This window comes from Spermophilus citellus (genome assembly GCF_964194105.1).
Source record: "Spermophilus citellus genome assembly, chromosome: 11".
NCBI classification, from domain to species: Eukaryota; Metazoa; Chordata; class Mammalia; order Rodentia; family Sciuridae; genus Spermophilus; species Spermophilus citellus.
Window position 1 is genome coordinate 81,354,628 of NC_138192.1, and position 14,515 is coordinate 81,369,142.

General features: G+C 37.9%; 1 protein-coding gene across 13 annotated transcripts in view; it reads left to right on the forward strand.

Annotated features, from left to right (window-relative positions):
* The window catches only part of OSBPL6 (oxysterol binding protein like 6), a 204,386-nt gene extending 190,145 nt beyond the window's left edge, over nucleotides 1-14,241 (forward strand). For all 13 annotated transcript variants that reach the window (XM_081260893.1, XM_081260896.1, XM_081260888.1 and 10 more), the window contains 10 exons: nucleotides 1,884-1,971; nucleotides 2,459-2,712; nucleotides 3,422-3,559; nucleotides 3,894-3,957; nucleotides 5,679-5,757; nucleotides 7,466-7,610; nucleotides 8,682-8,826; nucleotides 10,540-10,666; nucleotides 12,149-12,271; nucleotides 13,294-14,241. In XM_081260893.1, coding sequence (XP_081117019.1) covers nucleotides 1,884-1,971; nucleotides 2,459-2,712; nucleotides 3,422-3,559; nucleotides 3,894-3,957; nucleotides 5,679-5,757; nucleotides 7,466-7,610; nucleotides 8,682-8,826; nucleotides 10,540-10,666; nucleotides 12,149-12,271; nucleotides 13,294-13,402 — 1,272 coding nt within the window. In that variant the 3' untranslated portion in view covers nucleotides 13,403-14,241. The remainder of the gene's footprint in view (nucleotides 1-1,883; nucleotides 1,972-2,458; nucleotides 2,713-3,421; nucleotides 3,560-3,893; nucleotides 3,958-5,678; nucleotides 5,758-7,465; nucleotides 7,611-8,681; nucleotides 8,827-10,539; nucleotides 10,667-12,148; nucleotides 12,272-13,293) is intronic.
* The last annotated feature ends 274 nt before the right edge of the window (nucleotides 14,242-14,515 follow it).

The window sequence follows — 14,515 nt, forward strand, 5'->3', positions numbered from 1 at the left end:
TGGGGTATGAGGTATGAATTCTTATTTTTCCACATGTACAGATTGCAGGATCACATTGGTTATACAGCCACGTTTATACATACAGCCATACTAGTGTCTGTTGTAAATGGCAGAAAAAGTTGACAAAAACAAAATTTAAAAAATAAATTTCAAGCTAGGAAAAAATGTGGAACATATGAAAACAGAAAAATGTGTGAAAGATAAGAAAACAAGTTCATGAAAGATGAAATCCAGAGATCTTTTGATGTGTATTAGGTAGGTAGATAGTGACAAAAAAGGTGATTTGTAGTGTTTAAGTAGATATGGAGAGATGGGTGTTTCCCTATACTACTGGAGAGAGCAAATTAATAGAGTCTTTGAGAAGAGCAATTTGACAACATAAGTCTAATACCTAAAAGTGACCCATTTGATTTATTTTAAAATAAACAAAATTTTTGAATGAAGCAAATGGAATAACTTTTAATGGAATCATTAGGAAGAATTACAAAAACATATTTCCAAAGATATTAATCCAACTATTGTCTAGAAGAATAGAATGTTGGAAATCACTTAAATGATGGTTAAATCCCTTATGCTATAAATATATAATGAAACATGCTACTTTTCCAAATAAAGATGAAGAGCCATACCCACAGTAATGGAAATGTATTTAGAAACTACAAAACAACATGGAAATTGATCTCCTTTTTCAGTAACCACAGAGATATGTGTCTATGTAAGCATTTTGAAATCAGGGGATAATAATACCACCCAATAGTCAAGTGGTTTCCTTTAGATGATGAGATTATAGATGGTTTTCATATTTATCTGTTTACCCTCATGTAATTTCTAATATTTTAAAAATTATTGTTTTGTTTTCATGTTTGGAAAAATATATAGCCTTTTTTACTTTGAAGAAAGTAAATAAGTATTAACAGTTTTCTTGCTTTTAGTAAAAATTTTGACTTTTTCTCCCCATTTCTGTTAGAGTTCTTATTCCTCTCTTTTATTATCTGCTGTTTCTAACTCTCCTTAGTGTATATGTTGTTCCTTAATATCATTTTATGCTAAGTTTGGTTTCACTTTAGTTCCATGCTTTCTCCTGAAGAGAGTGGCTGAATCCTCCTCTCTCCCCAACCTCAGTGCAGCTGTCTGACTCTTAGCTGTCAGTGTTCCTCACCTGGATCTGCAGAGCCCTATCATCCAGCCTCCTTAGGGAATGCTGCCACTGATCTTCCTGGAAACTAAATCTGATTCTAGAGTTCCCTTACATTTTTTTAATAACCCTTGCATTTTTTTTAATAACCCATGGAGTTCTACGTGACTCCTATGATTGGCCTGAAAAGGCTGTCATTGTTATGCCCTCCACTTGTCCTCCCCACCCTCTGTCAATCTGCTCTCAACATCTTAGTATTCCTACCATAAATGTTGCTCTCTTAGTCTTTGCTTTTGCACCTTGCCCCTTCTTCCTGTGCTCACCGTCCCCACCCTGGCCCCCATGGTGATGACTGGGCACCTCCCATTCATTCTCTTAACAGTTCAAATATTTCCTCTCCTGAGTCCTCTAGGTGGAGTCCCAGGGCCTTCTTACTGTACTGTCCTCCAATATTTCTGGTTATATACTGACCTCCTCAGCTTCCCAACCCAACTAAGACAAGGAGCTATTTAAGACAAGGCCTCCTTCTTAGCAATCTTTATCCTGGCTCCTGGAAGACCCTAATTCTTCTCTGTGTTCATTGCACACATGCCAAGTACATTTCCCATTACCACCTCTGTTTCTCATTTAAGCACTTTTTCTTTCTTTCTTTTCTTTTCTTTTTTTTCTTAATCATTTGATTATCTGGGCTTTCAAGACAAGAATCAGATCAAGAATTCTGATTTCTTTGTGTTCTTCCTTTCCTTAGGCTTCAGATGACGAGTCTTACATCAGCGATGTGAGCGATAATATATCTGAAGACAACACCAGTGTTGCGGACAATATTTCTCGGCAAAGTATGCATCATTTGGGCTTCCAGGTTGTTCTATCTACATGCCAAATTACAACACTGGTGAACTAATGAACAGTCACTCCCCTCTCCCCCTCACTAATTATTCTTTTTCCAGCTGATTGTTCCATAAATTTTATTTTGCATTATCTGTTGAGATTAATGGTTACAAAATCTGTTAAATACATAGTCTAGTGAAAAGGTCTTACATCTTGCTTATACTCACTCCAAATCCTTCTTATTAAATCTACTTTCTAAAATTTGACTTGTCTTTTCTAAAATAACATTTGAGTACATTTAACATCTTGTTTTTTTTTTTAAATCCTCTGATATTTTTTGAAATACCTCATGAAGCAATAACTCCATTTAGTCTCAAGGGAATATAATGAAGGCTCAATAAATGTATCACAATCAGAATTATTTGAAGAAGTTCTTCCCTGGTTTTATGAAATCAGAAAAGAAAAGTATCTTTCACTGTGATTCTCCTCTCCCAGTCCTGAATGGGGAGCTCACAGGAGGCGCCTTCAGAAATGGCCGTCGCACCTGCCTGCCTGCTCCTTGTCCTGACACTAGTAACATCAACCTGTGGAATATCTTGAGAAACAACATCGGTAAAGACCTGTCGAAAGTCTCGATGCCTGTGGAGCTCAACGAGCCGCTCAACACCCTGCAGCATCTCTGTGAGGAAATTGAATACAGTGAGCTGCTGGACAAGGCCTCAGAGACTGATGATCCCTACGAGCGCATGGTAATAAATGACAGGGCAGCACCTGTCCTGGGCTAGACACAAACCATTATGATGACACATTCGGGTTTTGCATGACATTCCCACTGCATAGGTAAGAGAGGAATTGGCCTGTTTGCATAATCAAGCAGGGCCAAGTAGTTCTAGATATCCTTACTGGAAGATGCACATTTTGTGATTCTATCTGTGATCTAGGGTGTCCCTAAAGTTAGAATGCAAAGGTAGCCAAGTCACGCCAGATCTTGCCTTATCAACTTTTCCTGAATGCCAACACAGTCCATCTGCCCAGGAACTTATTTTTAAGAAAGTGACTTGCTGTAGGTGCTTTGCCCTTTATTCCATAGATGGAAAAATTTGCCCTGCTCTCCTCCAACAGGCACCAGCAGCCCCACCCTCCTGTCTGTGGTACTGAGACAGCACGTGGTGTAACCTGTAAATGGGTTTCAGATCCTTTGAACTCTGTGACACTCATGAAATTGGGTGGACATATGAATGGAAAGCACTTGACCTCAGTGTCCTGCTGATTCCAATGGAAGAAGTACAACCTCATTTTATCTTATTTTTTCTCCCTGCAGTTCTGTACAAGTAATAGAAACTGCAAAAGGCATCAAGTCAACACCCATCAGTGTTTGTAAAATCCACAGGAATAGGGACAAACAGACCCGGCAGCCATGGCTCCTATATTATTTTCCTTTCTTGAATGTCTTAACAGGTTCTCGTTGCTGCGTTTGCAGTTTCAGGATATTGCTCCACCTACTTCAGAGCAGGAAGTAAGCCATTCAACCCAGTCCTCGGGGAGACTTATGAATGCATTAGAGAAGACAAAGGATTCCGATTTTTCTCAGAACAAGTAAGTGAGATTTCTATATAGGTAGGAGGGCAGTTTGGTGATGAAAGCAGCCTTTTGATACTTTTGATACGGATGTGTTTCGGATGCATCATGATGTAGTTAACAGAAAACTCATTTGGCTTGTCTGTGTCATTACCCCCTCTATGTATGTATGTTTAAGCACAAAGTCCTAAAAGTTAAAGATTTACTTATCCATCCTGAGAATAATTCACTAATAGAGATGGATGGATTGTGGTTTTCATTGGGAGGTGACCTTTTCACATTGTAAATAAATATCACTTATGAAAATTTTAACACTGCCATCATTGCCTTCTTTTTTGTTTCTAATTATCAGGTTAGCCATCATCCACCCATTTCTGCCTGTCACTGTGAATCAAAGAATTTTGTGTTTTGGCAAGGTTTGTATTTTAATTATAACTTATAGTCAAATTTGTGAGTCTATGGAAAATTTTCTAGCTTTTGAAGGTACACTGTACTCAGTTTAAATTTCTACCTTTGGAACTCAGAGAATATTGGTAATTGGTGTGGAACTCCGTTTGAGAAATTAAATTTCCTGGTTTAAATATGAAACTGTGTCCTCCGGGAGATGAGACTGTGCATCTAGGAAGCAAGGCCCATGGAACACAGAGCTCTATGCTGACTGCCAGCTTGAAGCCATTGTTTTATCACATGGGCCTTAATGTCTGCATCTATAACGTAAGATCAGTGGCCTTCTTACTTTTGGGGCATGCAGAGATTTTAATCCTGAAGGATGGTTCTATGGTATATCATCTATGGTCAAAGTCTGTTTAGATATACAGTCAGCCCACCATATCTGTGGGTTCCACATCTGTAGATTTGATCAATCTCAGGTGGAAAATATTTGGAAAAAATTGTATCTGTACTAGCATGTATATTTATATTGTTTTAAATATTATAAGTAATCTAGAAATGATTTAAAGCATGTGGGAGGATGTCCATGGGTTATATGCAAATACTTTGCCATTTTATATAAGAGACTTGAGCATCCTCAGATTTTGACACCTGTAGGTGTTCTAGAACCAATACTCCATGGATAACAAAGGACATCTATATAAACATTGCAGTAATTTGTATTCTTTAACTTGCCAGGGCTCTAGAGTTAAATTAAAGTCTCTACTTATCAATGCCCACTGTTCTTTCAGAATGTTACAAACTTGCCTAAAATTAAAATTTGAAACCCCTTTAGAAAGAAAAGAATATATATGTTGATTTGACCATTAAGTATAAATATTCCTTCACACACACACATACATACACAAGATAGTTCTTTCACATTTGAAAGGATGCTTCGTTGCTCACAGAATGAGTCTTCTCATAAGCATTTCCTTAACCTGGAAACACACAAAATGATAGAGCCCTATAACTGTACTTTATTGCAAAATAAGACAATAAATCATTTCTTAGTCATAACCAAGATTCATAAGTTTTGTGCAGACAGCACTAAGCTCCCTTAATTCATCAAGATGACACCAGGTGGTTATCACAAATGTCAGGTAGATCCAAACCTCCACGAGTAAAACCTGAAGCCGAAGGATGAAGCTCTGGGCTTCAGGCTGTATCCCAGCTGCCAGTGTAGGGATGTATTCATTAAGTTAATCCCACTTTCCCATAAATCTTTCTTGTCTGTGTTTAAAGATAGTATTATTATTTTTTACTCTTCTCCCAAATCATAACTCTTCCATGTGGTGTGGGAAATGTGTATCTAAATCCTGCAATTATTTTTACATACACATCAGGCTTGATCAATATGTTAAGTATATTTTACTATTTGATTAAAACTGAACATTGATTACTATCTACATATTGATCACTGTAAGGTCTGTTTATATGTATAAGTGGATACACAAACATATCTACAGAAACACTTATTCCAGGCTTCTCTCAGTTTTGTTAATTGAAAACAAATATGGAGCATGGAATGGAGAAACAGTAGATTGGGGGGGACTATGGCCATCTTCAGGTACTTGTCATGTTAAGTCTACAATATAGAGACTTGTGATCACAAAAGTACTTTGTGGAGTATAATACAGAAGTTAGTTTTTACAGAACAATTAGATATGGCGTGTGTGTATTTTTGTCCCCTGCCCATGTCATTTAGATATCAGATGGAAAAACAAGTTCTGGGGGAAGTCCATGGAAATCCTGCCAGTTGGAACACTGAATGTCATGCTTCCAAAGTAGGTTGCTCTCCTCTCTCTCTGCGTCTTCCCTGCTTTTCTAGATCAGAAGGTCCATTTCCCTGTACGCCCAAAGTATCTGTTACTTTCAGCACAGTTCTGAGATGGGCCCCACAAAGACAAATGAGAACTTTAGCAACTGTACCAAAGCTTGCTGTTTATTTCTCCTTCTCCATTCATCAGCCAAAACCAGATACCTACCAGGTCCTAGTCACCATGCTTTTTTGCATTTCAAATGAAAGGTTTTCCTTTTAGTCATTTATTTTTCTATACACTTTATATTTTCACTTTTGAGTTTATCTTAGTTCTAGCGCCTGTTTTAAATTTCTGTTATTTTATCAAAGAAGAAGAATGAGATCTTCTAGGTTTGTATATAAAAAGATTTAGAGGATATAGCCTATAAGTATTTTTACATTAATTGAAGTTTTCATTAAGGCCAAGGACTTGATGGTTTTTTTTGTTTCTTTGGTTCATTTTGTTTTTGTCAATTTGAATGACTGAGTTGCTGGTAGGTTGGATATAAAGGAAGGTAAGGAGAAGGAGATAAACCTTCAATATTTGGAAATTCACAAAGAGGAAGGACTTTTCCTAAGTGTCTCTAGTGCCTACATCATGCCAATTTGAAAATCTTACAACCATTTTACTTTATTTTGAAAATAGCGTTTCATTTAAAAAAATATAAAATGTACAAACTTAAATGTGTTTTAAAGCCATGTCATTTGGTTCCTTAGCAGAAATTCCATAACCTCACTCTCCTCACTCCTCAGAATTATATTAGATTTGTGGATTTGTGCTTGCCAGGTTTTTGTTTGTTGGTTTTGGTTTTTTGTGGTACCAGGGATTTTGAGACAGGGTCCTGCTAAGTTGCCTAGGCTGGCCTGGAACTTGTGATCCCCCTGCCTTAGCCTCCCTAGTAGCTGGGATTGTAGGCCTGTGCCACCTTGCTCAGCTACTTGTCTGTCTTTTCCCCAAAATAACTGGTCCCTTCTTTGTTCTTAACATGCAGTATGAAACAGTGTTCTTAGAGTAATCAGTCTTAAATGTGCACCCTATTGAGCCTCTCTCCACCACAAATCCTTCCATAATGGCCCCTTGCTTGAAGGGTCAAGCCATACTCTTTGAAAGGTCATTGATGGCCTCCCTGCCCTGACTCCCGCCACAGCTACCAACCAGAGCCCACCACTCATACACCCCCAGATGCAGCAAGCTGTCCTGGCCCCTGTAGCTTTGTCCATACTTTCCCCAACAGGTAGTACCCTCTTACCCACCATCCAAGCTTAGATCCAACCCAGCCTCTTCTAGGATATTTTCCTTGAAACTCACCCAGATTCCCTGTGAGCTAAGGATGAAAGACTCACCCTCTGTGTTACCATGATGCTTTGTTCATTTGTCTGTTACAGCCCTCATCATATTTGACCTGAAGTATCTGTTTACATGTCCATGTACTCCTACCATACTGTTGGCCCCAAAGAAACAGCAAATAGGTCCTCTTCAACTTTGTAGATTTAGCACCTGGCCCTAGAAACACTTCACTGTTCTTCAAATGGATGAATCATGTCATAAATATTTGCCTAGAAACTTTCAAGAAAAAAAAATGAGAGGGAAATGGGGAGAAAGGAAGCTCTGGCCAAATAATATTCTCATTAGTAGAAATAGTAACATATTTGTGACCTTCATCATTTTTAATCAATGTTCTATTCCTCACTAGGTATGGAGATTACTATGTGTGGAACAAGGTGACCACATGCATTCACAACATCCTCAGTGGGAGGAGATGGATAGAGCATTATGGAGAAATAACAATTAGAAATACCAAAAGCAGCGTTTGCATTTGCAAACTCACATTTGTCAAGGTAAATAATGCCATGGGACAGAAAAGGAAAAATAACACACAGCGTTTCCTTAGGAAGAAACAGAACATTTACCTTACCTAGTAGCAATTAAATCTGCCCTGTATCATTGGTCTTAAGAACCTTTTTTGATAAGAAATCAGGACCATTTTATGGAATTATTCAAGACATGTAGGCTTCTGAAAAAGTGGAGGTCAAAAAAGGCTCCATTTCAGAACAGAAAATAAAAACAAATTTCTTTCTAAAGAATCTTCTAAGTAGCCAGTCAGTTCATTCAGTAAAATTCCAGAAAACACTTTTTGCCTATACCAACTCTTCTGTTTTCCTTTTCTGTTCCTGCTTAATTTCAACATGTTCAAGTGATTTTTTTTGGGGGGGGGGAGCCAATTATAATGCAATTGTCATTTTCTGAAAATACTTGAGTAGAACAGCCATGTCAATGGTAGCTACCAGTCCCTACAAGCCCATCTAACCCTGCCATTTTTATAATCCAAACACGTTCAATGCAAAGCATTTTGTTTAGTGACAAAAATAAATGTTTGGGATAGAAATGCACATAGGATGCCATTTTCCCACACTCTGGTCTGAAGTAGAACATACAGCATTACTTCCATGTTTATTTGGGTCTGTTACAGAATTCAGCAGCTATTTCTATAACGTGGCCATTGGAAATTCATCAGAATTTATGAACAAAGGGAAGATTCAAGACAAGAGGATCTGAGGGAAAAAAATTCTAACCTGTAAATTAATATTAGATTCTTAGGATAGAAACTGACCTCCTCTATGTTGTGCTACCATGCTATATCCTGGAGTGGATATCAGCCATTTCTTTTTTTTAAATTGATTGTTGTATTATAATGATAAATAATAATGGGAATCACTGTGACATATTGGTACAAGCACATAATAAAAGTTAAGCTAATACATACTTGGAAAACCAACCTTCCATATAAAACATTTTGAGATAGATTCCTGGAAATGGTGAGAATAAGAGACTTCAAGGTAAGGAAAATTTTCCATATGGAAATTATAGAGATCAGTATTATTAAAATGACTGGGGTTTGGTTTTTCCAGGTGAATTATTGGAATTCCAACGTGAATGAAGTCCAGGGGGTTGTGATGGATCAGGAAGGAAAGGTAGTGCACCGGCTATTTGGGAAGTGGCACGAAGGTCTCTATTGTGGTGTGGCCCCCTCTGCAAAGTGCATCTGGAGACCAGGTGAGGCTGGTGCGAGTGCCCTGCATCAGGAAGGCCTGTGAGTGGCAGAGGGGAAAGCAGTAGCAGGTCATCCCATGTAACTCACCTTATATTTTCTTTAATGGTGAGATTTAAAAAGTAGGTGCATGGGGCTGGGGATATGGGTTACTTGATATACTGAGTGCTTGCCTCACATGCACAAGGCCCTGGGTTCAATCCCCAGCACCACTAAATAGATAGATAGATAGATAGATAGATAGATAGATAGATAGACAGATAGATAGATAGATAGAAAATGCTTAGTTATATTTATACAAACATCTAGGAGATATATATATAGATAGATAGATAGATAGATAGATAGATAGATAGATAGATAGATAGATATAGATATAGATATAGATATATATAAGCTAGTATTTGAAACTTGATAGTGAGAATTTAGGCCAAGTCTCTGGCATGTGGTGACATGACATGTTCAAACCTGACATTTAAAATCACTCTAAATGTAATGCCTACAGTATTTCAAAAGCTAAGTATATTTATTAAAGAGTTTAAATAATTTAAATATATAAGCTTAAGTCCTTATGTTATTTTTTTGTTTCAATAAAACAAAGGAAAGCTTACAAACATCTTTAAATCCACAAATTCAGTAATTCACCAGAATAAGTGATCTTTTCACTCAAGTGGCAAAAAAAAGCTTCAATATGTTGATATTTAATAAAAGACATCAACAAAGTTCTGGTATTGCATTAACATGTAACTGTATATCATATTTAAATGGAACAAGTCTTCAACATGACATTTACTTTCTTTGGAGCTTGTCAATTAATCTCTAATTTTAAAATCAGTTATTGGCTTCCTAAGAGGTATTGATGCCTATTTAAATTTCCTGCTAGTAGAGCAATTAGCTCATTCATTAGTAACTACTTATTGAGTACTGACTGTGCATCAGGCTTCATTCTAGGACTTGGAAATACATCAATGAACAAAGCACACAAAGATCCTGCCTTTCAGTTTAGAAAGAAGTGATGCAGCCTAGATCGTGGAGTGGGCTTCAGCAGTCTTTGAGACTCTTTTCACCACTAATAAGCCAGGCATGGTGGTACACACACCTATTGTCCCAGCAGCTCAGGAGTCTGAGGCAGGAGGATCTCAAGTCCAAAGCCAGCCTCAACAACTTAGTGAGGCTCTAAGCAACTCATCGAGACCCTGTTTCTAAATAAAATACAAAAAGGGCTGGGGATGTGGCTCAGTGGGTAAGCACCCCTGGGTTCAATCCCTGGAACCAAAAATAAAAATAAAAAAGAAGAAGAAAAAGAAATAAGTGCCAGTAAGTATTAATTTAGATCTACATCTTTTTATTTTATATAAAAAAAAAGTAAATAATAAGGTTTTCTGGTGAAATTTTAGTGTTCATAGTTAACCACAATGGCACTTAGTTCCCAATTGAATATGAGGGAGGAGAGTTTAGCCAATAAAGACCATACTACATGTGCAAGGTTTTAAAGACTGAATTTTATTAAATACAGAAGTCTATCACTTCTGATCATCAACATAAACTTCCCCACCTAGCAAAATATAACCAATTTAATCCACTTGAAACAAATTCACAATCTAGAGTTTGTGACTGCAGTGTCTATCTTAGCGTATGTTAATTCAGCACTGGTGTAAGTTCAGTTCTCTTTTTATCAGCCTTGCTCCTCTCACAATGGTTCATTGGCCTCATTCCAGGTTCCATGCCAACCAACTATGAGCTCTACTATGGCTTCACACGGTTTGCTATTGAGCTCAATGAGTTAGATCCTGTACTAAAAGATCTCCTTCCACCGACAGACGCCCGGTTTCGGCCAGATCAAAGGTAGGGATAGCAGAGGCATTTGAGATGCAGCCTAGGTCATGGAGTGGGCTTCAACCATCTTTGAGACTCTCTTTACCACCATTGTTGGCTACTCATTCAGTCATTCCTTTGTTCCCTGTTCACTCAGCAGTATTGGAGTTTTCGACCTTAGGTAAAGTAGTATTTGCAGTATGATCATAACAGATGCTTATCTCAACACAAAGTTCCCATGGATGATGACACAGTTGTGTTTTAATAAAAAGTTTCAAATCCCCCCTGCCAAACTGACTACAGATCAGCAGACCTATGAACTCTGCTATGTACCGAATTACTCCTAACCCAGTGTTTCATGTGTGTGTTTGTATGTGTGTGTGTGTTTGTATGTGTGTGTGTGTGTGCATTTTAACCTCCTTGTATCTATTACCCTGTAATATGGAGTATCTTTTAAACTTAAGAATAAGAGGATAAGTTATAGGGATACCCAGAAATGCTTTGAGTGAAAATCTAGAGTTTTCCTAGCATGCTTTGGGTCCCACAGTGAGAGATATACTGGAAATACAGTAACTCCAAAGCCTTCGAATTGTTATTTTTTTTTATTTTATAATACTCAAGATGTTTACTCCTACAGAATTCATTTTACTTTTCCCAAAAATTTTATATGTCATATGAATTCCATCCAAGAGCAGTTTTCTATTTCCCATACTTTTGTGGTTTTACCTGTTTTCTGCCAAAAAGTTCTCAGTATTGAATGTTCTCCTATTTAATTCTCTTAATTATGCTCCTTCCAGAACACGTGGTCTTGCCGTTTGACATTTAGATTTTATCAATTAACTCTGTACAATGTATACCATGGTATATCCCTGTTCTTTGCTCTGGTTTTGAAATATAAACATTTGCAAATTACCCTGGGTCTTCTTTATCCTTCTTGATTCTATTTCAGTATTCTCTTTCTGAATTTCATTTCCTATTCTGTGGCCTTCGGTAATTTTCCCCAGCTGTTACCTTCTGTTTTCACCAGTCTTACTCTCTCCAATAAAACAGGAAAGCTCCTTGCCTCTCAATCTGTTCTCGAAATAGATGGAGGGCTTCCAGTTGCCGTGCTCCATCCTATCACCTTTAACAAGTGCTTTTGTTACTATGGAAAAGGAGCACAACTTGCAACTGCCTGATGTTCTCATCCTGAACTCTGCAGTTGTCCTGAAAATCTCAGAGACCTGCAGAACCCCAGACAGCACAGAGAAGTCTGCAAGGCCAAACCTCTCCTCTCTCCCTCCTACCCTCATTTTGTTAGATTTCATAATTCAGTCCATGTCCACAGAAAGTTTATTAATTGATGGGCAGAAAGAGGTAATGTGTCCTGAGACAGAGGTGAAGGGGCATTATCAGAGTGTCACTGTACCTTATGTTATGTTCATAGCAACCAGAGTGTAATTTTATGCAAGTGATATTTTTTTTTTCTAAAAAGAGGATAACATAATGAAATAGCAATTTCTTTATGCTTAGATTTTTGGAAGAAGGGAATTTAGAAGCTGCAGCGGCAGAGAAGCAAAGAGTAGAGGAACTCCAGAGATCTCGAAGACGATATATGGAAGAAAACAACCTTGAACATATACCAAGATTTTTTAAGTAAGTCAGTTCATTCCCTTAACAAATTCATGTGTTTCAGATGGTTGCCATAGGCCATAAGAAACTGCAGGTATAAAAAAAAAAATTGGGGATAGTATAGTATCCAGGGAACTGAAAGGTAGAAAACTAATTTTGTTTACTTTCCTTTTAAGCAGTGAAAATAATTGAGTCAGATTTTGCACATGTAAAAAGGCAGTAACCATAAAAAGAAATTCTTCTCTACAGGTCTCTTCTTTTTGTGGACAGCAAAAGAGTGAGGGTATTTACCCAGAGAGCTTTTTCCTTCAGTTGTACCCTTTAGAATGATGGAAACCTGTTCCCACTTCCTCATCCAGGGACTGGATGGGCCCCTACACCCACAAGGTCACCCTCACTTCATTAGGTTTTAATCTTATTTGTGTCACACGGAGCTTGTATCTGTTCAGATTTAGTGCCTCTGGGGTGCGATAGTCAGTGATTATTTGCAGGATTATATATACATCACACGGATTAGTCTGTAGTTTCCAAATTCATCTGTTGCCCTCCAAAGCTCAAGAAAACCTCTTATCCTTTAAAGTTGTCATTTCATTACCCCCCTATCCCTCTGGGAAGAAATGCAGCCTTGCCCTTGAAATATCAGAAGTGGGCTCATTATACATGGGCTGCAGAGGCTTTCGGAACTACCAATATTGAGTACTTGCCCCTGAAAGTAAAGCAGAAACTATTCTTGCCAATTTGGAACCAGAAGTTCTGGATTATAATATTTGTATGCACTTTGGGGCTCTTTGCTTTCTGTCCCTGCCTGAAGATGATCTGTCCCTCCCTTCAGTTCCTCTTCTACCTGCTTTCACGTAAAACATTTTACAACAAAAATGAGTTCATTCCTATTCAAAAATAGTCAAATCCCCAATTGTGAGCAGATGGGACACTCTCTGGCTTACAAAGTACTTCTATGTATACATGTCTAATCCAGAGGAGAGGGTCCAATTATTAGGTCACTTTGGTGCAATCTATGGCTAACGTTCATTTTTATATTTTCACAGAAAAGTTATTGATGCAAATCAAAGAGAAGCCTGGGTTTCCAACGACACCTACTGGGAGCTTCGAAAGGACCCTGGGTTTAGCAAAGTAGACAGCCCTGTTCTCTGGTAAACTGGGAACGTAGAGCTAGCCCACATATCACACTCTGAATGAATAAATAACTATGCACAATTATGTTTCTTATAGCTACGCGTGGTTTCTGGGTCGACTGAAAACCTACCATTTGCTTTTCTATTCATCTTTATAATGGACTTTCAAAAGTGCATTAGACAAGGCCCCTAACCACTTTTGGATCCTTTCTGTTTTGCTGCAACCATATTCCTTAAAACAAAACAAGTCTACACCCGTCTCAGAAAGCAGAATAAAAAGGAGCAGAGTACAAAATCCAAAGTCTGAAGAATTTGTAAAGAAAAAAAAAAACAACAAACTGTAACCGGTGCTTAAAGCTGATCAAGAAAGTAAAAACAAAACACAAACCACATGTTTGGTCCATTGTCCGGAAGCACCATCCCCTTGTCACAGGAGCTCCTGGGCCCCAGCAGTTGGTTGGTTCAGACTTCAAGTAATTTTTGATGTGGTGTGCTTGTGGCTGGCCTCCTTATAAAAGACATGATGCTTCCCAGAACCTGTTCCATCTGTATGCCATTGTTCATGCCTTAAAAAATGCAAAGATGTACAATAAACCATTTTTTAAATGTGTACTCATAGGTTTATGTGAAGGACAGATCTTTTGAATCATGGCATGATTCACTTTCTCAATCAGAACAATGATTTGACTGACACGTGGACTGAAAATTGAACAACACTTACGTTACATTGACACGTCAGTTACCATCTGGTGTATCTGAAGGTCAAGAAGGAAAAGGTGCGCTAAGTAGATCTCTGTATTCACGTTGCTCGTTAAGTTCCTGTCCTGCATTCAGATAATAAACCATCCCTCTTCCACCTAACCTCACAGTGTGCCCTGTTATTTGGCAAAATTTGTGTTTGATTTGGACATTTGTCATCAGTGTTAAAACTTTGGAAAGAATGACAAAAAAAAAAAAAAAAAGACATACACATGGAATTTCTTTGTGGGCTTAGTAGTACTATAAACAGCCAAAGTGTTTGAGCAAAGCACAATGGGACACACATCCCTAACCCACCTACAACTCATTGACACTATTCAAGTTCCAATGAGAACAGAAGTAAGGATGCCAGTAGCTTATTTGCATTATTTAAATG